The sequence below is a fragment of the Vipera berus genome (assembly GCF_964194415.1).
Source record: "Vipera berus genome assembly, chromosome: 2".
Taxonomy (NCBI): Eukaryota; Metazoa; Chordata; class Lepidosauria; order Squamata; family Viperidae; genus Vipera; species Vipera berus.
The window spans coordinates 133,652,230-133,675,308 of NC_138203.1; the positions used below are offsets into that span (position 1 = coordinate 133,652,230).

The 23,079-nt window shown below is 41.4% G+C and overlaps 1 protein-coding gene across 1 annotated transcript in view; it reads left to right on the forward strand.

The window, feature by feature from the left end:
* The window catches only part of KIF5A (kinesin family member 5A), a gene marked incomplete at both ends in the record, with an annotated part of 59,317 nt that extends 37,067 nt beyond the window's left edge, over positions 1 to 22,250 (forward strand). The window contains 15 exons of the mRNA XM_081321693.1: positions 1,193 to 1,399; positions 1,985 to 2,131; positions 2,536 to 2,724; positions 4,995 to 5,112; positions 5,662 to 5,720; positions 7,054 to 7,163; positions 8,140 to 8,241; positions 9,765 to 9,825; positions 10,480 to 10,551; positions 11,288 to 11,392; positions 18,691 to 18,907; positions 20,163 to 20,304; positions 21,263 to 21,345; positions 21,957 to 21,984; positions 22,172 to 22,250. Coding sequence (XP_081177819.1) covers positions 1,193 to 1,399; positions 1,985 to 2,131; positions 2,536 to 2,724; positions 4,995 to 5,112; positions 5,662 to 5,720; positions 7,054 to 7,163; positions 8,140 to 8,241; positions 9,765 to 9,825; positions 10,480 to 10,551; positions 11,288 to 11,392; positions 18,691 to 18,907; positions 20,163 to 20,304; positions 21,263 to 21,345; positions 21,957 to 21,984; positions 22,172 to 22,250 — 1,719 coding nt within the window. The remainder of the gene's footprint in view (positions 1 to 1,192; positions 1,400 to 1,984; positions 2,132 to 2,535; positions 2,725 to 4,994; positions 5,113 to 5,661; positions 5,721 to 7,053; positions 7,164 to 8,139; positions 8,242 to 9,764; positions 9,826 to 10,479; positions 10,552 to 11,287; positions 11,393 to 18,690; positions 18,908 to 20,162; positions 20,305 to 21,262; positions 21,346 to 21,956; positions 21,985 to 22,171) is intronic.
* Positions 22,251 to 23,079: the final 829 nt, after the last annotated feature.

The window sequence follows — 23,079 nt, forward strand, 5'->3', positions numbered from 1 at the left end:
CCTGACTTTTTATCTTTGTTACTTAGTTTAAGCCAGCCTTTCCTCAAAGAAGCAGATGATATCATAGGCCATTCTTTCTGATCACATTGTCCTCCCAAGAGGCCTGTGAGAGATGATGATGTGTCCAACATTGCCTAATAAGCTTAGTAGATGGCTATGGATTTTGTCCCTGGTCTTTCCATCACTTTAATTAAATGTTGTTGTTGTTGTTGTTAGCTGCGAAGTCGTGTCCGACCCATCGCGACCCTATGGACAATGTTCCTCCAGGCCTTCCTGTCCTCTACCATCTTCTGGAGTCCATTTAAGCTCACGCCTACTGCTTCAGTGACTCCATCCAGCCACCTCATTCTCTGTCATCCCCTTCTTCTATTGCCCTCAATCCTTCCCAGCATTGGGCTCTTCTCCAGTGAGTCCTTCCTTCTCATTAGGTGGCCAAAGTATTTGAGTTTTAGCTTCAGGATCTGGCCTTCTAAAGAGCAGTCAGGGTTGATCTCCTCTAGGACTGACCGGTTTGATCACCTTGCAGTCCAAGGGACTCGCAGGAGTCTTCTCCAGCACCATAGTTCAAAGGCCTCAATTCTTTGGCGCTCGGCCTTTCTTATGGTCCAACTTTCACTGCCATACATTGCAACTGGGAAGACCATAGCCTTGACTATACACACTTTTGTTGACAGGGTGATGTCTTTGCTTTTTAGTGTGCTGTCTAGATTTGCCATGGCTTTCCTCCTGAGGATCAAGCGTCTTTTAATTTCTTGGCTACAGTCCCCATCTGCAGTGATCTTGGAGCCCAGGAAAATAAAATCTGTCACTACCTCCATTTCTTCCCCATCTGTTTGCCAGGAATTGAGAGGGCCGGATGCCATGATCTTGGTTTTCTTAATTAATTTAATTAAATACTGTAACTATATTCCAGTCCTCCCCAGTTACATGTCTTCAGGCTCTATTAGATTGCAGCTGTGATCATTTTCAGCAAGCTACATCACTGACTGGAATTGATGGAGATATAATCAGAAGGCAATTGGGTAGAGAAAGACTAGTATAACCATAGCAGCCTTCTGTTTGTCAGCACTCTGTATGTATCTCTGTATATTTCTACCTCTTTTTACATCATCCTCACTTGGCCTTCCTGTTCTTCCTTTCTTATATGTCCTCTGACATTTCTCTAACTCACCCCGCCTTTTCCTTCTGATAGCTGCTAATGTCCACTCGTGGGGACAATGAAAAAGTGCAGCAGGAACTAAGCCATCTGCAGTCTGAGAATGATTCCGCTAAGGAAGAGGTGAAGGAGGTACTACAAGCTCTGGAGGAACTGGCTGTCAACTATGATCAGAAATCCCAGGAAGTAGAAGATAAGAATCAGCAGAATCAGCTATTGGTGGATGAGTTGTCTCAGAAAGTGGTAAGTGTTGAGATCTTGTGGATTGTAAAACACGAGTTAAGAGTTCTAGTGTTGCCCCTTGTAGAATCAATACATTCATCAAAATTTCCAAAGGACTTAATAAAGTTCCTTAAAAGCCATTCGGTAACAAAAGAAGCTTTGTTAGGATGCCAAAAAGAACACAATGGTGGGATACAGAGATTCCTTAGGGAAAGATTCCAGGACTGCAGTGATTCCAAAACTGCACAAGATTCCAGAATAGCAGTACCATAGAACAGCATAATAAAATCACCATACCCTTTTTTGTTGTTGTTTAACTAGTGAAACTTCCATTCCCATAACAAAGGGAATGGGTGTGCTGTTGTCTCCATTTTTTTCTTCTTAATTTTGTTTTGTATAATCTAATTCCTACCAGAGGGTTTACATTTAAATTAAGACACTTAAGAAATGAAATCATTAATTTATGAATTAATTCAGTTTTATTTACTAAATTTAATTCAAGAAATTAAGGTCTTTTCCCTTTAACTAAAATTGAGAGTCCCAAATTTTTAAACCAGAGGAATTCTCTTTGATCTGGATAAGCCACAGATGTCTTTATCTTTACAGGCCACCATGTTATCTTTGGAGTCAGAGCTGCAACGCCTACAGGAATTCAGTGCGCACCAGCGCAAACGCATTGCTGAGGTCCTCAATGGCCTTATGAAAGATCTGAGTGAATTCAGCGTGATTGTGGGCAATGGTGAGATCAAACTGGTAAGCAGCTGGTAGGGGGTCAATGATTGGAAATAAGAAAAGCAGTCATTCACTCTCAGTTTAGAAACATGCAAGATGGATCTGGGGAAATTCCTAATGTTTTTCTTTGGTACTACCTGCTACATTTAATCAAGCCCTTTTAAATGTTATGCCCAACTAAAAAAAAAAAGGAACAGAAGGGTTCATGTAAGGTATTTAGTGCTGACATTACCGCATACAAAAATGGAAGAAAGTAAGAAAAACTACCGGTACTTAGAAAATAGGGGAATTTAATGATCTGGGAACAGTCACCTGCTGAGCTAAGGAAAGAAGGAAGGACGTATAAAAACTGTTCTGCTTCTTAGAATCGTACATTGAACTATGTGCCCCAAATAATACATTTTTTTTAAATGGTTAATTTGTAGCCTGTAGAAATTAGTGGTGCCATTGAGGAGGAATTTACTGTTGCCCGGCTCTACATCAGCAAGATCAAATCAGAAGTGAAGTCAGTCGTGAAGCGTTGCCGTCAGCTGGAAGGTCTTCAAGTTGAATGCCACCGCAAGATGGAGGTGACAGGACGGGAATTATCTTCTTGCCAGCTTCTCATTTCTCAGGTCAGATTTATGGAAGTGGAGATGAAAGGACACTAGCTATGGCATTTAAAACTGATAAAGGAAAGAAATAAGAGGGACCAGAATACCCCTCATAGGAAAGCATCTAGATTTTCACAATCTGGGGAAGGGATCTCCGGCCTTCCAGATCTTATTGAATTAATGTCTCCTCCATCTTTCATCATTGGCGATCATGCTGGGTGGGATTGATGGAAATTATAGTTCAGCACTATCTGGGATTTATAGGCTACCTATCTCAGTTTTAGAGTTTTCCATATGTCTGAGAGCTAGGAAGTAGAAAAATTAATACAATCCGATCAGGAACTTCTCTGCATTTAATTAGCTTTCTTTTCTTCCAATCTGGAGTAGGAAAGGGATGATCTCCCATGCTGTCAGGAAAGGACTATGTTGGAGAGAAGTTTGACAAATGTTTTAAAGAATTATTTCTTTGTACAACCTGGCCCTCTGTTATTTCTTAGTCAGCTCCTATAAATAGGTATCAGGAAACCTGAAGCTCCAGCTTAAAGGAAGACAGATAAGGTGGAAAAATTTTTTTGGGAGATCAGTGATTGCTCCTAATTCAGGAGACCTTAGCTGACTAGTTAAAACTTTGGTTTGGTGTCTAGATTCAGGAGCTCTGGAGCTTGTACCACTGGTTTGGTGATCCAGTTTATCGCTTCTACTATTGTTTCAGTAGGGAGAAGATACCATTGGTACCAATTCATGAATATTTCTTACAGCAAACCTGTAGAAGTCAAATGGTTGGCATGTGTCTTTAAATATTTGTACATATGTATCTGGGAGACCAAGCTCAAGCAGAGTGACTAGAAGGCATACACAGCTGTTTCCCAGTAGGAATCTTAATGTTCTTTTGGACATAGTAATATCTATAACAATGGATCAGCATAAACTGTGGAGCATGGTGTCATTGGAAGCTAACCTGAGGGTGGGATTTTTTTTAAAAAAATAAAATCATAGAGTAGAGGGTTTATCCCTTCTCCTATTTCCATTTTTTTCAAATACCAGTTCATATATTACCCTTCTTTCTCTAATGCCACTATTCTGATCCATTTTCCAACCTCACGATTGCTTCTAACTGTGTATGAAAACAATGAGAAATCTAATTATAGATCACTTTGATACACAGGGCTCTGTTTTAATATTTAATATTTTGGGATGTATCCCTAGGGCCAGACGTCATGCTGTTGCATGTCATGATTCTATATACCAATTTTTAAAACCAGATCAGAGAAATAGCAGATTAAGAATAAGTTAAATTCTTTCTTCATTTTTTTATTTTCTGATTCTGGATCGCACAAACATTCCTTTCTTTTAATTAAAAAATTCTGCTGGCAAGTGTTCATGAATCCACAGTTCCATGAAGAATTTTATGAAGGTGTATGTGAAATGGGGAGACCACACAACATATTTACACCCACAAGCACACACACATTTGATTATTTTTTGCTCCAAAAACATTTCCTGTTTCAAATAGTCATTAATGATTCATCTAAAACAGACATGTCAAACACAAGGCCTGGGGGCCAGATCCGGCCCGTGAAGTGGTTTCATTCGGCCCACGAAGCCATCCTGGAAACAGTGAGGGAACGGCCCCCACTGCCTTGGCCCTGGCCCAGAGACCCTCCTTCTGCCAGAGACCCTCAGATCTGTCCCACTCCTGCCCAGGCCCCCATAGGCATCCTTGATGCGAAAGATGTAGAGCTGGCCACGCCCACCCAGTAGGCCATATGCACTCTAGCCACACCCACCCAGTAGGCCATGCCCACCCTGGCCATACCCACCTGGGCCCCTGAGGGCAACCGCAATGCTGATGCGGCCCTCAATGAAATTTGTTTGACACCCCTGATCTAATTAATAGTAATCCTAATCTAATCTAATCTAATCTAATCTAATACATTCTAATCTAATCTAATCTAATCTAATCTAATCTAATCTAATCTAATTAATCATGTGTATTATCTCTTAGAAGTGGTCCTATTGATTGCAGCTTCTGGATGTACTTGCATAGAATTGTACCGCAAACTGTGATAGGTATACCCCTGAAATGCAGCAGGCAAGGGGCTTTTTGATTGCTTGGTCCTCTCTTTATTTTGGAACTCTGAAGATGTATTTGAGAAGAGAAGACCGCTTCCAGGTTTGGACAGGCAGAAAGTTGAGTTCTTCCTCATAGAAAATAAGATTGGGAAGTCTGGAATCTGGACGACGTTTGTGAAAGGGATCTCTTATTTGCTTACATTTCCCAATCTTCTCAGCATGAAGCCAAGATCCGCTCACTTACTGAGTACATGCAAAGTGTGGAGCTGAAGAAACGGAACCTAGAAGAATCCTATGATGCTCTGAGTGAAGAGTTGGCTAAATTGCAGGCCCAAGGTAATATGTATGGTACTGGGCTTATGGCATAGTTTATGACTGGTACAGAAGTATGTGAATAATTCAGGAAATGAGTGGATGGGAGAAATGGCAGAATACAGATTCGAATGCAGAATGTTTTGAGTCCTTGCGTATAGTGTTGTTTGCTTGCAAGTGCTCTTGACCATGTGTGAATCTTCACAGTAGCTCCTTATTATTATTATTATTTATTATTTGTAAGTAGCTTGTTCATTTTTTTACATAAACCCTTTCTTATATGTATAATGGTATGAAGCAGGTTACTGTTTCTCTTTGATAGATGAAGGAGGGAGGGTATACGGAAGTCTTTTTTTAAAAAAACCTTTTTACTCCACTCTTAAACCTTGAGATTGAGAGATTAAATTGAAAGAATAACCTGCTCAAGAAACCATGGTAATTTAAACTAGCAATTGATGTTTTAGCCTAGTCTCCTAGATCAAGAAAGCAGATTGCTGATCTAACGCTGGTCACCAACCCATGCTCTAACTCTGTCTCCATCCTCTCATTAAGGATCTTTCTTCTCTCCCACAGAGACTGTGCATGAAGTAGCCAAGGATCAGGACTTGATACAAGATACAGATGAAGTCAAAGTTAGTGCAAGAGACAAGGCATGTCTTTCTTCGTCAAGAGTGTCATTCCTCTTATGCAATCTCTTTGGCCCCTGGCAGCATTCATTAAAAAGAGGGGTAGAGATGGGGGAAATAAAGAAAGATAGAGAGACAGAGGCCCAGACAGGTGTGTTTCAGGCTCTAAAAGGAGAACTGTCATGGCCAGCTCAGATTCAGAAGATGAAGAGGAGTTACGGGGGAGTCATCAGCCTGAGGATATTCACTGGAAGAGTTGCAGGCAGGGAAAGCAGTGTTGCCTAGCAACCTGGAGAGGCAGCTGTCAGAGGCCTTAGAAGATAAAGAGGTGGAGCTAACACCTCCCCCCAGTGCAAAAGCCTAAAGGGAAGAGAAGAGGACTGAGCAAAGATGCTCAACAAAACTATGCACCATACAGACACAGACACAAACATACACACACACACAGACACACACACTGCCTCCCCCCCTGCTAAGGAATAAATCCAAAACTCACTGCCTCTATATGAGGAGTGCCTTATCTATCAATTGGCAACAGCCCTTTCTTTACCCTACCACTTTGTTCCCCAACTCTTTAGCTTGTCTTCTCAAGGAGTAAGCCTGGATTCTGATGCCACAACTGACTGACCCTAGTTCAGACATGTCAAACACAAGGCCCGGGGGCCAGATCCGGCCCACAAAGTGGTTTCATGTGGCCCACGAAGCCATCCTGGAAACAGTGAGGGAACGGCCCCCACTGTCTTGGCCCTGGCCCAGAGACCCTCCTTCTGCCAGAGACCCTCAGATCTGTCCCACTCCTGCCCAGGCCCCCATAGGCATCCTTGATACCAATGATGTAGAGCTGGCCATGCCCACCCAGTAGGCCATACGCACTCTAGCCGTGCCCACCCAGTAGGCCACGCCCACCCTGGCCATACCCACCCAGCCCCCTGAGGGCAACCGCAATGCTGATGCGGCCCTCAATGAAATTGAGTTTGACACCCCTGAGTCTAGTTAGTACCTTATTTACGAGTTGAACTCTCTCTTGCCTCTAATTTAAGCTGGTTGAGTTTTGTGATCTGGGTAAGTCATGAGGGACTGCGATTGTTTGTCAGACCTTTTTTGCCATTAGAGTTGTTCTCGCATACTGATTTAGTAAAGATATAAGACTTAACTGTGCATCTGTGATTTTCATGAGCCAGAATAGGACAAGAACAGAGAGGACAAGCATCTGATGGGCTCTTGAGAGTATAGCTTTGCTGGGAAATAATATAGTTTTGAAGAGCATCCAAGATTTGCTGCTTTATGCGGGGCCCTAGCACTGCTATCTACACATCTGAACTGCTTTCCTTTCCAGCAGAAGGCCTTGGAAGTGCAGCTAGAGAATCACCGTGAAGCCCACCACAAACAGTTGGCACGCCTACGTGATGAGATCAACCAGAAGCAGAAAATCATTGATGAGCTTAAAGAGTGAGTCATTTTTAGGCTGGGGCAAGATGTTCTGATGGGAAGGAGAGAGATTCTCATTATAAGATAGGTTATGTTGGAGATGAGAAGCTGTTTATTTATTTATTTTTGGCAGGGCCTGACTTACTCAGTTTCAAGAGACTGATGGCAAAGTATCAGCAGAAAATTGGACAAAGTTTACAAGGCAGGGGGAATGCAAAAAGAATAAAATAAGCAGCAACCACTTATGAACACGTGTAGAATAGAAATTAGGCGCAAAGATGGAAGTTGGGGTAAGGGTAAATCATCCTTGACCAACCTCACATCCTCCAGCTGTGTTAGGAGTGTAACTCCCAGAATTCTTAACCAGCATGCTTACTAACAATTTGAGCTTTATACTCTTTCTTAATAAGTCTGGAGGAGCCAAATAGGAGAAATCCCATGTTAATTAACTCTAGAAGTAATGACAATGTAGTACAGCTTGAGTTGTTGCACTACTGTAAACCCATATCTCTTGTGTGACATACAATTCAGCTGTCGGGAATCTTTTAATTTGTGTATAATCAGTAGGATTTATAGGCTGGTAATTAAGACCCTGAGACGCTATGAACTAAAACTAATTTAATGCCAGTAATTCCTTCCTGGGAGCTGAAGCTTATTCAATAGAACTTGTCCTAATAAAAATTCCTTAGGCTGGATTGCTGCAGTTAAAAATTGATTTATACCAATGCTAAACCTGCAAGCATATAAAAAACTAGAAGCTGGTTGTGATGGAAATGCATAAAAGATGGTTGACTCAAATATCCTCTTCTATATATTATCCTGAAATGCAGTCCCTTAAGCATCAGAGGCTTTGACTCTTTAGTCTCCATGTCTTGAGCCATTAGCACTGAGTCCTTTTGCAGATCTTATACTAAATTGAAAGGCTGCTGGATAACCATGATAATCTGCTTATCATCCCAACAATAGCATATTTCTCCATATATTATTTCCTGTCCAGCTTAAACCAGAAGTTAGAACTTGAATTGGAGAAACTTCGTGCTGACTATGAGAAACTCAAGAACGAGGAGCAAGAGAAATCACAAAAGCTTCAGGAGCTGACGTGAGAATTATTTCCTTCCAGAGATATTTTCAGCTGCCTTTCTTCCTCCCTGTGTTTAAGAATAAGTCCCACCATCTAAAACAAAATGTGTTTGGTCCTGATGAATTCTGGGATTTGATGCCACAAGGCATCAGCTGAGAAAAGCTGATGTACATTAAATCTATATAGTGAGCTGGGGAAGGAACTATTGACTCAATTGAATGAGGACACATTTAATAATTCAAATATATTGGGTTTACCAGATTCATCCAAAAAGGTGGTCCTAAATTGAAGATGATCCTTCACAAGGAAATGTCATGACTGGGTCTTATTTCATATTTCTAAAGCTTTGCAAACTTCCTGTTTCCTTCCCCTTCCAATAAGAACGTGTTCAAGCCTGCTGTGTCTCACTTTCTCCTTCATTGCTTGCATGATGACCCATATGGGGGTTCTTCTTTTCCTACATAGAATAGCCAGGAACATTTTACATCTTGGGTCAAAACAGATGGTGCTCAATCCCCAACTCTAAGAGATTGTTTATATCTGCAATCGAGTTATCTGGAAGGGACCGGCGAACCATTCTTCCTCAGTTAAACAGTACTTCTTTTTCCTTTGCCACCAAATCTGCCTACTTTCACATATATGCAGTTGAATTTGGCTACTCACTACCTACGTTTCCCTCCTTCAACAACAAAAAAACAACAACAACTATTTCTTAAGACTTTATAAAACAGGCATGTACAATCTAAGGCCCCGTGCTCAGGTGGTAAACCTGGAATGGAACCCATAAGAACCCCTCCAAAAATTGCCACTCATTATGACAATTTTTCAAAGGGCAGAAGACATGACGATTAGGCATCTGGGGAATGACTGTATCAAGTCACTTTTTTTTTGTCCTAGTTCTATTGTCTTCGGTTCTGTACTCACCTAACTTTTGGAATATGTAGGTATGCCACTCAAAGGAACAATGAGACTTTTAGCCTGGTGAAAGTTGTAAAAGAGTGTAAAAGCTCAGAATGTGAAAATTAATTTAGCCATTATTTTTTAAAAATCAATTTGTACACCTGCCCATCTCAATAAATGACTGGGCAGCGAACAATATCAACATAAAAATAAAAACAAGGACAAGAATGTAAATACCTAGCAGCCAAGGAAGTATTGCAATCCACAGTCACTAACACAGCTAGGAGATGGGTCCCTTCACACCTCCATGGCTCCCGGTCTGGGCACAAAACCAACTCTTTACAAAAGACCTGCAAGATTGAGAACATCCTGCTCACCAAGAGAGAATATTCCATCAGGCAGACGCTACTTCAGAAAAGGCTCACTTTCTAGCCCCACCAAGTGACATTCCTTTGAAGCCTGCCCATCCTGCATGTCTGTGACTGCCTCTAGTCTTGACCATATGCAGGATTCTAAAACTTAAGGTAATGGACAGCACCAGCTTGTGCTTCCAGTTAATGCTTCAGTGGGGACAATTAAATTCTTACGAGAACGCTTTTCCCAATGCTGTCTTCGCCTCATGTGTTCTTTCTGCTTCACAGATTTCTCTACGAGCGCCACGAGCAGTCCAAGCAAGACCTCAAGGGGCTGGAGGAGACCGTTGTAAGCATCCCAAAAGGCAGTGTTCTCTCATTCCTGATGAATAGACTCACATCTGTAACAGCAGCATTGGGTACAAGGAGGACTCTGTCATGTGATGGCCACTTTTTAGGGCTCCCAGCTGTTATAAAAAAACAACAACAACATGAAAGACTGTCACTTTTTCCCCCTCTTGTGGCCCTTTTTTATTCCATTCCCCTTCCTGGTCAAGTAAATCTGAAGTGGTGTGATTGTGATTGGCACTATTGCAGAAAGATTTGGTGGGAGAGTTTACTCACTATTAATCTGTTTCTGCCATCTTTTGCCCTCCTTGTGAAGCTATATTAGAAGGGAGTTAAAACTGCTGAGGTGCACAGAGAGGTTCACCCCATTTTCAGAGTCTCTCTAGAACTACCTAGAGTATATCCTTGTGAAACAACTAATTGCCTCATAAGTAGTTTGCACATTAACTGGCTTTATCCACAGAGAGCAGCAGTTTTATCTCTTTGGGGCTTAATCTGACAAGAGTTGGTTGAGCAAGTGACTAATGTAGCTTAAATATGCTCCTCTTCTGTGACCCAGTTAAATCTGTTTTGTGGATAGAACCAGAGGAAGAGAATGAATGGGAAGCTAAAACATCTTATCACAACTTGCCTTTCTATGTGTGTGCCCTTCTAGGCCCGTGAACTCCAGACCCTCCACAACCTTCGCAAGCTGTTCGTTCAAGACGTCACGACTCGAGTTAAGAAAGTAGGTAACTCTTGAAATTCATCAAAAACTTGTGAATCTTTGAAACACTTTATCTCTGAAAGGAATTTTTATAGAAACCGATTAAGCTGGAGACTAGCAGTTCTGTCCCCAAGTTGCAAGTTGGAGTGAGCGGTTAATGTGTGAGATATTGTATTGCCTAAAGCCACCATCTGAAGTCATTGAAAGGGTGGGATATGATGTGAAAGCAAATCTATGTTGATGTGCCATGTCTCTTAGCTATTATTCAACACTAGCTAGACTCCTTGAAAATCCTGTGATCCACTAATAACTGTAAAATTAGGTAGTCTTAGTGTGATAGGCTTGGAGCCTCAACCCAATCTTAGGAAACCCTTTGTGCAGGTCAGGTGCGTTCTTTCCGTTGTAAAGGAAATTCGCTTTCTTCACATGGCAGTTTTGAATATTTACTCAAATTAAGGTAGAAAATGGTTTTGTTGAACATTTGTCAGTGAAGTTACATTAAATTCACAGTCATTCCCAATTCTGGAGCCCATTCTTGTCTTTCCTTATCTTGCGTGATCCAGATTTTACACTTGGAATTACAGTTCTTTGTAGAAGCAGCTAAAGAATAAGTTTTAGCGTGGACCAATCCAAATTGTTTTCTTTGGGCTTTGCACTGCTGGTGCCATTGCTGTACTACCTCATACAGAGAATCTTCCTCTTTTCCCATCGCCTTCACTGCTGCAGAGACAAATATCTTCTTGCTGCTTCTTTCCAGAGTGCGGAGTTGGAACCCGAGGACAGTGGGGGGGCTCATTCCCAGAAACAGAAGATTTCCTTTCTTGAGAACAACCTGGAACAGCTTACAAAAGTTCACAAGCAGGTGAGTGGCTGAATGAGAGCCAAGCAGCCACAAAGAGGGATGGAGCAGCTGGAGAGAATAAGGGCAGCTGGAGAATTCAGTGCTATGTTCGTTCTTATACAGTAGTTAGTCAATTGGGTAGGAATCTTTTTCCCTGTCTCCATTTTGCAGTCTCCATGTATTGTAGCAGCATTGAATGTGTGTCTGCAAAGCCATTTGGATGCTCTCTCAATTTTTTTCATTCACCTAGGACATGTCCTTAGCTTGCTTTGGAGTTTCACATAAGGCAGGATCAATATATTGCTCAGGCCTACTCTCTGACTCTTTCTATAATAAAACTCCTGCACATATCTGTTCCATTTAATATTAAGTTTGCTTAAATTACGGTGGGGAATAGGTGAGCCTGATAGATACTGCTGAATGGTAACTCCTGGAATTTATTTCCCGCCTTTATTATTTTTATAAACAATTCAAGGCGGTGAACATACCTAATACTCCTTCCTCCTCCTCCTCGTTTCCCCACCACAATGAAAGAGCGACTAACTCACAGTCACACAACCAGCTTTCATACCTAAGGCAAGACTAGAACTCACCGTCTCCTGGTTTCTAGTCTGCTGCCTTAACTTTTTCCCTATCTCCATTTTGCAGTCTCCATGTATTGTAGCAGCATTGAATGTGTGTCTGCAAAACCATTTGGATGCTCTCTCAATTTTTTTCATTCACCTAGGACATGTCCTTAGCTTGCTTTGGAGTTTCACATAAGGCAGGATCAATATATTGCTCAGGCCTACTCTCTGACTCTTTCTATAATAAAGCTCCTGCACATATCTGTTCCATTTAATATTAAGTTTGCTTCAATTACAGTGGGGAATAGGTGAGCCTGATAGATACTGCTGAATGGTAACTCCTGGAATTTATTTCCCGCCTTTATTATTTACGGTTATAAACAATTCAAGGCGGTGAACATACCTAATACTCCTTCCTCCTCCTCCTCGTTTCCCCACAACAATGAAAGAGCGACTAACTCAAAAGTCACACAGCCAGCTTTCATACCTAAGGCAGGACTAGAACTCACCGTCTCCTGGTTTCTAGTCTGCTGCCTTAACTGCTGCACCAAATTGGGTAAAAATAGGGTCAGCTTTGATCAGGCTGCAAGGCTGGCTAGAAAATGTGGTTTACCAAATTTAGAAGGCAACAGGTTTCTTCTTCTTACTTTCCCATCAAAATAGAGCCCATTGATCCCAAAACTCATCTGCTAATCCATAATAATTTATTTACCGTATTTATGTTATTTATTTAATTAAATTTTTATACCGCCCTATTCCCAAAGGAATCAGGGCGGTTTACAGGGCAGCATAAAATACAATATAAAAATAGTATAAATTAAAATAGATTAAATTACTTAAGCCCAAAAATTAAAACAATATTAAAAGCTAAAACCCCTTCAGTCCAGGCCTGATAGATCAAAAAACCAGGTTTTCAGGTCCCGGCGAAATGAACACAGATCAGGGGCGGTCCGAAGTTTGCCCTTCATACTGTATCAGCATCCTTGATTATTTGGCAAGCCACTCCCGTGGATCAGACAGAGTAAGGTTTGAGAGTTTAATAGAGAAGTGCATGCTCATTTCTTTTATCACCCACCCCCCGCATGAGGGTGTATTTCTGAGTGTGTAGCAATTCACAAGGATTATAGCATGTAGTTCCATGGATTTTAGGGAATCATTTATGTTTAGATAAATTATGCTTATGTACAAAAAAAAGAAATATAACATTGTAAAAAAATAGAAATCAATGTGTCAAAATAAGATGATCTGAGAAAAGGATACGTAGGTAATTCAGTAAGGGTTCCCACAAATTACTGCATGGTGTGCTGTCTGATTATTGCTGTGTCTTCATGCAAGCATTAAAAGGAAATATTATTAATCATATAAATAGGGCAGCAGGGGAAAACAGTTAGAGAGAAAAACCTAATACATTATCTAACTTGGTGGAATGCATTTATGTGATTGGGTACATTCATTGGATCTTTACTTATAGCTTCATACATTTTATTTCAGTGATAGATAGGCAAATTAGTGCCCCCTGGAAGTTATACAGTGTAACTTAACTACTTACTTGCTTGCTTGGCCTAGATTAACACTTCAGTCACTAATCTCTCTGGAGGTATATAGTACCATTGTAAATTAGTTAGAAGTTTAAACTTAGATCAAATATAGAGGAGTATAGAGATGATCTTGTATGCAGCAGCCATTAAAAAAAAAAGCTTAGCTTGGGAAGATGGAGGGGGTGGGTGAGGAAGAAGCTCAAGATTGCCCTGCCTTGATTCACTTTGGTATAAGAGGGAGAGAGAAACTCTGTCTGGCTTTCAAGATTCTGTTATTATATCCTATAATAAGGAAGTAGAGTTCCATTACTTCTTAGGAAGCCTGTTTCGTGACCTGGTAAAACCATTTTACGATACAGGATTTTTAAAGTCCCAGACTTGAGCTCTTTTGTTGATGAGTTTTGCTTTCAGAGATCATGAGGAATCCAAAACCCTGTTGCTGGAATGGAAAGAAAAAAGAGAATTGTATCTCTCCCATTATAAACAATAGGAGGAACCTTTTAAATGCCAGCTATAAGAATGTAGTAAAGGGAGCAAGAGATATTTGATTCCTGCAGATGAAGGTGGTCCTCGACTTAAGACCACAATTGAGGCCCAAATTTCTGTTGCTAAGTGAGATATTTGTTAAGTGAATTTTGCCCCATTTTACAACCTTTCTTGACACATTTGTTAAGTAAATTTCTGCCGCTATTAAGTTAATAACACAGTTGTTAAGTGAATCTGGTTTCCCAATTGACTTTGCTCATCAGAAGCTCGCAAAAGGGGAATCACATGACACCTGGACACTACAACCATCATAAATAAGAGCTGGTTAGCAAGCGTCTGAATTTTGATCACATGGGATGCAGGAATGGTCATGTGAAAAATGATCAAAAGTACTTTTTTCAGTGTTGTTGTAACTTTGAACAGTCACTAAATGAACTGTTATAAGTTGAAGGCTACCTGTATAAAGCCCTGATCTCTTCCCATACATGTCAAAATTCTAAAAGATTGGCTGATGTTTCTGCAGAGGCCAAAAGGAGGGATCTCAGATCATCTTTCTCTCTCTTCCCAAAGAATTCTCCAACCCCAGGGGACAACACTTTTATCATCCTTGTGATGTTCTTGCAAAGTCTATAGGGAAGCAGTCTTAAATTAAAAGGCAGAAGCAGTATATATGGTTGTGATTGTGCTGTTATACCCATTAAACTGGGAGTCTTCCCAGTTTTAGGAAGAATGTAGGATTGTTTCAGAAACAGGAAATAATTCAGGCCAATGTCCCCACCAAGAGACAGATCATAAGAAGAAGAGCAGCAATAACAACAAAACTTTAAAAGAGCTAAAGACCAAACCTATAATTCCCAAAAGGAAAATGCACTGTTTTGAAAGACTTATTTTGCTGATAAAATATTGTATTTATTTTGCCTTTCAGGGGAGGCAACAGACGTTTTTTTAATAAAAAAAAATAACATACTTAGTGCAAGTTTTCCTTCTTTAAAATTTCAATCTCCTTCTCTTGGTCTTAGAAGTGGCTTAAGTGGTAGATACAGTAGGTGCATGTAAAAATTCACGAACTACCAGCATTCATCTCCCTTTCTTAACCGCCTTTCCAAATAGTGAACATTTTGAAGCTATGTTGTAATTTTAATTACATCTATTAAGAAATAACTCCTTGAAAAACATTGGGGTTTTTTTGAGATAGATGTTTCTTGTTACAATTTGCATCCTGTGATAGTTTCAAAACAATAAAGTAAAAAGGATAAGAAAGGCTATCCAGACCTTTGTTGTAGCAACAAGGAAGATTCCAAACAGAGTGGAGGAATCATTCACAAATAATTATGTGTCCTTTTTTTTTAAAAAAAAAAAACTAAATAGTTTTGAGTGATGAAACACTTGAGAAATATTTATTTAGGTGGAGGCAGAAAACCTGAGGAATATGCAGCTGGAGGATGAGCTCGTGAAGTTTGCCTTTTAGTAAGTCCAATCATTGATCCATTGAGTTAGCTGAGATCAAAAGCAGATACAGCAGTCATACAAAAAGAGCTGGCAGCACGCAATGAAGTGTTCCAAATCCAGTCATAAAGGAAAAAAGGACGTACAGATCGTATCAGAGTGAGAGTTATAACACATGGCCCATATATATCAAAGCACTGCGATTTTTGGACATAAGGCAACAAGGACGGTGTTTGAAGATGTTTCAGTGAGTGTTTCTACAGTTAACTGGGTTCATCAATGCATGTTACATCTAAGAAGCCTGGCCTCAGAAACTTGCACCCTTGCAGGACTTACTTCTCTGTTCTTTCATACTGCGGCATGGACATATTGCAGGAGTCAGTGAATCTTCTTTAGGATTTGAAGAAGTTGGAGAAATGGGATCCAGTTCAGGTTCTGCAGCAGAACTCGGTCCCCTAGGGAGGTTCTGTAGCACGGGTGTCAAACTCGCCGCGTCATGTGACGTGTCATGAGGTACCGTGACTTTTTTCCCATTGCCGGAGCTGGGGTGGGCACGGCTTCCACATGATGCAACCAGCCCACGGGCCAGCAGTTTGACACCTCTGTAGATAGCCTCCTAACAACTGTTTCCTCTATGTCTGCTTCAGACTTGGAGCTCTCATTGTCTTCTGCAACCTTGTTTACCGAGATGCCAGGGACTCCATTTGGTTTTTTTGCATGCAAAGTAAAAGGTGCATCCACAAATAATATGTGAGACTCCCCAGCAGCAGATTAAAGAACGGCTCTTCCTTGCTTAGCTTTGTTCATGATAAATTGCCATTTTTGTCCCCCGGGAATGGTGCCTTCTGGTACAATACAGAAAACACTCCTTAGCAGCTGGCTCAAGCAGGAATTACCCAGCTCTCTTATCCTGGCTTTCGAGTTCTGTTTCCAGTCAAATTGGTACTTGAGTACCTCTCCCTTCTGGTTCCTTTTTCCTTCCCAACAATACTTGCCATGAAGCCACGGTCGGTGGCTTTAATTGAAAACCTCAGCCTCCTTTCCAAGTGCAGTTTGGTGAGATTTTGCAGCCGGTCTCGGGAAGTTTCAAGCAATGGATAGAATGAAAATAGCAGGAAACAGAAAGATGGATTTGCATTTCAGGCTTTGTAGGCCTTTCATTTCCTCATCAAATCATATATTTACTGAAGTGAGGAAATCAGACAAGGTGGCAAAGTAGCAAGGGACTCTGTGCATTTAGAAAGAATGTTGGTAGGCATTTGCTTACATCCATTCCCTGCACTGCTTCTCATAGTCATCACGGGTGATTTCCATTACCCTTGTTCTGTTCTCCTTCCTCCTCCAATTGTCCCCGCTTACTTTAGCTGAGTAAGATGGTAGAAAGAGGTTTCTGCCACATCTCACGCCCCCAAAGAGAGAACTTTCCTTATTTTCAGATCAGGAAAGGATGATACTACTGTGATACCAGCAGCCAGAAGCAATAGACATTGCTGGGGTGTAACTTCTTTCTCTCTGGGTTTAATTGGGGACTCTGCTGATGTGCTCAGTCATGTCTGTATCCCCCCCCTTTTCCCATTGCTGCTGTATCCTAGCTGGATCGCTGGGTCTCCAAGGTACCGTACAGCGCCTCTCACATCTTCCTCTGTCTGTTGGGCTGGGCAGGAAATGTTTGCACTTGGTGACCAAATTGGGAGTACAGAAAAATTTTTGGGTCGGGGGAGGAGCGAGGAAATTGATTGGGGGGGAAAGGTCAGGTGCCTCTTTCTCACCATTCCACTGCCATGGCAACTCCATCCAGGTTGACCCTTTTGCATTAGGTCATAATTTGCTGCCATGGCAACCACTACCATTGTGGCCTTTGTGTCTGTACAAAGGCCTCATTCTCAGCAGCTTCATGGATGTGGTTTCTACTATCCATTCTCTTGCCATGGCAACCCTGACCAAATTGTCCTACACAGCATCTGTCACAAAAAGAAAAAGAAAAGGTTAAAACTTAGCTGTTCCATACTAAAATCTCAACAGCAATGTTCTTTCCTCCACTACAACATTAAGTAGATACAAGTAAACACCAAAATAGACAAATTCCAGATAATTTCCTAGTTTGAGGCCATATAGCTTCCTCAGTAACAACTAAAATTGAAATTGTATTGGTCGTGCTAGCTGGGGCTGATGGGGATTGTAGTCCAACACATCTAGCAGACATATTACAGAAGATTGCCCTACAGATATCTGGAAAAATATGGTTCATGAATTCTCACTATGTGCTTCACCCCCTTCCTGGTTTGATATCAATCTCCGAATATGGGAGCTAAACATTATTATCTCAAACATTTTCTCTCCCTCCCTTGGAGGCTGGGCTGCCCAGTAGTTTTCCTGCCAACTACTATTGTGCTGCTGGCTGCCCCTTGAGTAATTGTTCATCTCAGGCCATTAAGCTGTCACCCCATGTTGCTTACCTACCTGGTGTTTAATTCAAGCTTACATATGGTGAGAGTTAAATGGATTGTTGTGAGTCCTCAGCCTTTTATCTCCCAATCTTGCATTTCATAAAATGTTCCCATCCCAGCATGGTGCATGGCTTGGATCTGCAGCACTTGGGCAAACACTGGGGCCTGCTTAATGGGAACAAGGGATGGGTATCACCTGTAAAGGGCAGCGGCTTATCACCAGCATCTGTGACAACTATAGGTTGGCTTTAATAGATGTGCAACAGAGAGAACTTCAGTCTGTGTGGTATTTGGGTTAATTTTCTCCATGTCATTATAACCTGGAGCAGTGGCCAATTATGTTAAAAATGTCCCTTTTGTGTGTTTATTGAAATGCCTCCAAGCTCTGCTACTTTTCACTCTGGCATTCCTCAAGGCCAGCTCCATATGAGTTTTCCATCATGGCGTTCAGAAGTAGGGCAAGAGTAAACATAAACCTTGTTCTTGCAAATTGAAATGTTGGCTTTGAATATGCCCTTATTTTGCCCTGAGGGGCATATTCAGACATTCCTCCAAAATCTATGATGGAAGAAGATAAGATGTTGTATAGCAGTTCCCTTCTAGGAAAAAAAAATCACACTTCTGAGGTGTGAGATTTCCAGGTAGATCAGATTGGGTAGAATTAGTGCATACTGTGTCTTTTTCTGGAAAGGGCAAAATGCGAGGAACAGAGCAGAACCATCTTGAGATTGGAGGCAAGAGCAAGTGTTTCAGGTCTTAAGGAACGGAGTTGTACCTACATGGTCCACTTCACCTCCATTACTTTTCTTTCCCTTTCTTGTCAACGTGGGTCCCAGCTGGTTCGTGACAATGCAGATCTGCGTTGTGAGCTTCCTAAACTGGAGAAACGTCTTCGGGCTACGGCTGAGAGAGTTAAGGCCCTGGAGGGTGCACTGAAGGAAGCCAAGGAAGGGGCAATGAAAGACAAGCGCCGCTACCAGCAGGAGGTTGATCGCATCAAGGAAGCGGTGCGCTACAAAAACAGCATAAAGCGCAACCACTCTGCGCAGATTGGTAAACAGACAAGTTCTGTAGATTGTGGGTTAGATCCTGGTGAGCATGGAGACAGTTCTCAGTGGTAGCAAGTATTTTATTGGTATGTTTTAGGAAGGAGCAAATATCTTTTCTACTTGGCTGAATGTGTATGTTCCAGGAGATCATAATGCAGTATTTGGTAACACTGTGCAGTACTTTTGATTTAATTTGGAAAATGCTGAATCAATCTGAAATTTGTTAAAGCAAACTTTCATTTTTCCACAGAAGTTTCTCCTACAGACACATGATCCTTAACATTTTACAGGTAGTCCTCAACTTACAACTGTTCATGTAATGACCATTCGAAGGTACAACAACCTCGGAAAGGGTGCTTTACAGTTTGTAAACTGGATGTTGTGAAACATTACATGATCGTGGGGTGTGTATGTATGTTTCACAACATCCAGTTTACAAAGTGTAAAGCACACTTTCCGAAGTCGTTGTACCTTCATATGGTCACGACATAAACAGTTGTAAATGCTTGGGTGCTTGGCAACTTGTTTGCGCTTACAACTAGTTGCCAAGTGCCCCATGATCACATGATCTCAATTTGCAATTTTCTGTGCAGGCTTTCCCAGAAAATCTGTAGGAAAGCTGGCAGGGAAGATTGCAGGCTGCTTCCATCTACCACAGAGTTGAGATTCCTTCTGCGCAAGAAGCTCTTTGAGAGCAAAAGGGCTGCCCAGCCAGGTGGGAATCTCAACTCTGCATGGAGATGAGATTCCTTCCTCCCCACAATCTGCAGGCGACCTTTGAGGGCAAAAGGCCTACTTGCCAAGGGGAGGGGAAGTCCTTCAGCAGAATTGGAGCTTGGATCCCAAAAATCCCAGTTCCATTCCTGCAGCCCACTTCAGTAGTACCCTTCCATGCTTGGAGGAGAGTTAAACTCTTCCAATGGGGTGGAGAAATAGATCCTGAAAATCCTAGCTCCATGAATTAATTGGTGAATTAATGGTGTGTGTTTGTGTGTCTGTGTCTCTGTGTGTGTACACACACAGTGACCATACATCCTTTATTATAATCGATAGTCCTTTATTTCAGGAAGCTTTTCTTTAAACTTAATTATTTTCTTGGTTTTGCTCTTGAGCTTTCCTTTGTAAAGAAAAGTTAATAAACAGACAATTTTATAATTCTTATGCTTATCTTTCAGATTTCAGATTTATCCCTTTTTCAGTTTGTCCTTTACTCTGCCAAGATAATATGGTTTATACATGACATTTGTTTCTTCTTGCAGCTAAACCAGTGCGACCAGGGCACTATCCAGCTTCATCCCCGACCAATCCGTACGGTGTCCGTAATTCTGATTGCATCAGCTACACCAATAGCCTCTTCCAGAATTATCAAAATGCTTACCTGAATTCTGTGCCTGACAGCTAGTGAGTGTATTTTACCTCTACTTCCATTACATTGTGCAAACTGTGATTGGTTTAAGTTGTGGCTGGCTTAAGCAAACTTCTGAGATGAATCTTATCAGTTTTTCAGGAGGCAACCTGAAGAACATTTTGCTCCATAAGTCGAACTTTAATATGTCATCATTTCATTTGGTTAACATTAAATCTGATCTAAAACATGTCTTGCCTTAGCTATTGGTTGATTGCAAAGAGTAGGCTTAGGCCAACTGTAATTTTTTTGGGGGATCTGGACTCTGGAATTCTAAAATAATTTGAATGTACAAGATCCACTATATATTATCATGTGGAAAAGAAGGCATACCAGAAGAATAACTTTGTATTTGCTTATGTGCTGGCTGGCATAACCTACTTTTTAAAAGATAATCTAGGATACATCAAGTCTGAGCTGGAGATGTAAATTACTCACCAGATCATTACAATCTTCATAAATACACAGGGGGAAAAACTGGCATTAATAATAACAGGACATTAAAAAAAAGACTGCTATGTTTGGCTGTCGTTCAAAGGTACAAGATTTAAATAGGAGAATCAGGTACATGTTCATCCACATTGAGGATTTCATGGACTATTTTCCAAACTTGCTCTCTTCAGATTAAATATCCTCCCTTGGAATTTGGTACATTTAGTAATTTGAATACAAGGCTCAATAGTCGTCTATTTCCTGCATATTCTTATTTAAAAAGGCTTTTTAAAAAAATCATTTTGACACACAGATCTTTTCTCCCCAGCTTTTAATGTCACATTTGGCTTTAGGGTTACAGCATGGCTATCCCTAGAAGTTTCCCCTCAGCTGTAAGCTTCAGCACTGAGCCAAGTGGAACAGAACTGAAATAGCTAGATAACACAGGGTCCTTTTAGCATACATAACCTATTAATATCCATTCACTGCTTATATATCCCTTTTCTTTTTCCATTCACGCAGCTTTACGAATGCACCTTCCAGCAGTGGAAGCAGCTCGTCCAGTGCCCCTCTGACCTCCTATCAGAAGCTCAATATGGATAATGGTAGGCTATTGGGAAGAAAAATAAATATAATCTTAAGGAGAAGGGAGGGTGCCTCTTGCTTTTCTGTTTGCAGCAGCTTGAGATCATTGTGTCCACATTTAAAGGACCCACTTCATGAGGATGTAGTCCAGGGGTCTCCACACTTGGCCTTTTATGACTTGTGGACTTCAACTCACAGAATTCCTGGCTGAGGAATTCTGGGAGTTGGAAGTCCACAAGTCATAACAGGGCCAAGTTTGAAGGCCCCTGATGTAGTGTCTTTATAATGAAAGTCTGTTCTCACATTCCTGTTTCCGGGTTTACAGACCTGGTTTTGTCTCACAAAACAAACACATGGGATGGGAAAACTAGAAAGCAAAGAAAATAAACGGAGAGATAGCTATATCGGTAGAAAATACTTCAGATTTGTGGTTATTGTGTGCATAAGGTGCTGGTAGGTTTACGTTTAGGTTTCAGCAAGGCAGCCCTTTCCAGGCAGAATACACACACACACACACACACACACACGAATGGCACTGTTTGTCCCTTCTCTGCACGTGCCCTTCTCTGAACTGTAATGTTGCTTTCTTTCTTTCTTTCTTTCCTTGTTCTTCCATTGGACGGGTGCACAGGAAATGCCACAGACATCAATGATAACAGGTGAGAAGCTGTATGGAGGAAGATTGCCTAGCCATTGGAACAAACAGTTTTCTTATTTCTTCAGAGTGGTTAGTTCCAGGGATAAGTCATTTACCGTAATTTTTTTTTTGTATACAAAGTAGAGGGAAAGCATTTAGCAGGGAGGGAAGGTTTGAGATACTCCGCGTTCCCTTTTCCTCCGCTGTAGAAGTGACCTGCCTTGTGGTGTTGAAGCTGATGAGCAAGCCAAGCCCTTTCCCTTTCACCAGGAGACTGCAGCCAGCTAATAGCTAATATCACCACCTGCCCAGAGCATCTAAACACACCATCAGGTACAGTCCATCATACGCGCTCTATTTCACCAACTTTTTAATGCATCTCTTTAATATTTCCTCTTCCCAGCACTCCATCAGACTTGCCCTTCAGCTTCCTCCCACTGGGTAAATATTTTTCTCACAAGATTTGCTAGATACCTTTCAATGAAAAGAAAACAAACTCTGTCCTGCACAAGAGGTATAGGGTGGGTCTTCCCCCCCCCCCTTGCTCCTTCACTACAGAAATCCAATTTGTGAGTTTCCAGGAGTTAAGTACTCTGGCTGGCTGTCACCAAATCCGTGGTCTTAGTGATTTAACAACACTTAATTTTGTCTCTGTAAAAACTACTGGTGAATTGCAGAACTAAATGCAGAAAGCTTCCTCCTAAGTATTTAGCTGGAGAGGAGCTTGTATACTAATATCATTTCTGTTGACTTTTCCCTCTTCCCTCTTTTCCTCATCTTGTAGTTTCTAAATGGGACGGAAGCCTCAATCCTGCATGCTGCAGCCGGCTTTCCTTGACTTCTGCTACAATTGGCCCTGTCCTTGTGTCCTGCTCTCTCCGTGTCCTGTATATTTATCAGCTGCTGCTTCACTCTCACTGTTTCTCTGTCTTACTTAACTAGAGAATAATGTGTTCCCTTATCTCTTTGGATCCCTGCTCCCTACTTCAGGAGGACTTGTGCCTCTCCTTTCCTGCCTCAGTTGCCTTAAGGGATGGGCTGCTAGGGAAGAACCTAGACGTAGAAGCACCCCTAATGTGCAAACAATTCTTACCGAAGAGAAAGGGCGTAAGGTCAT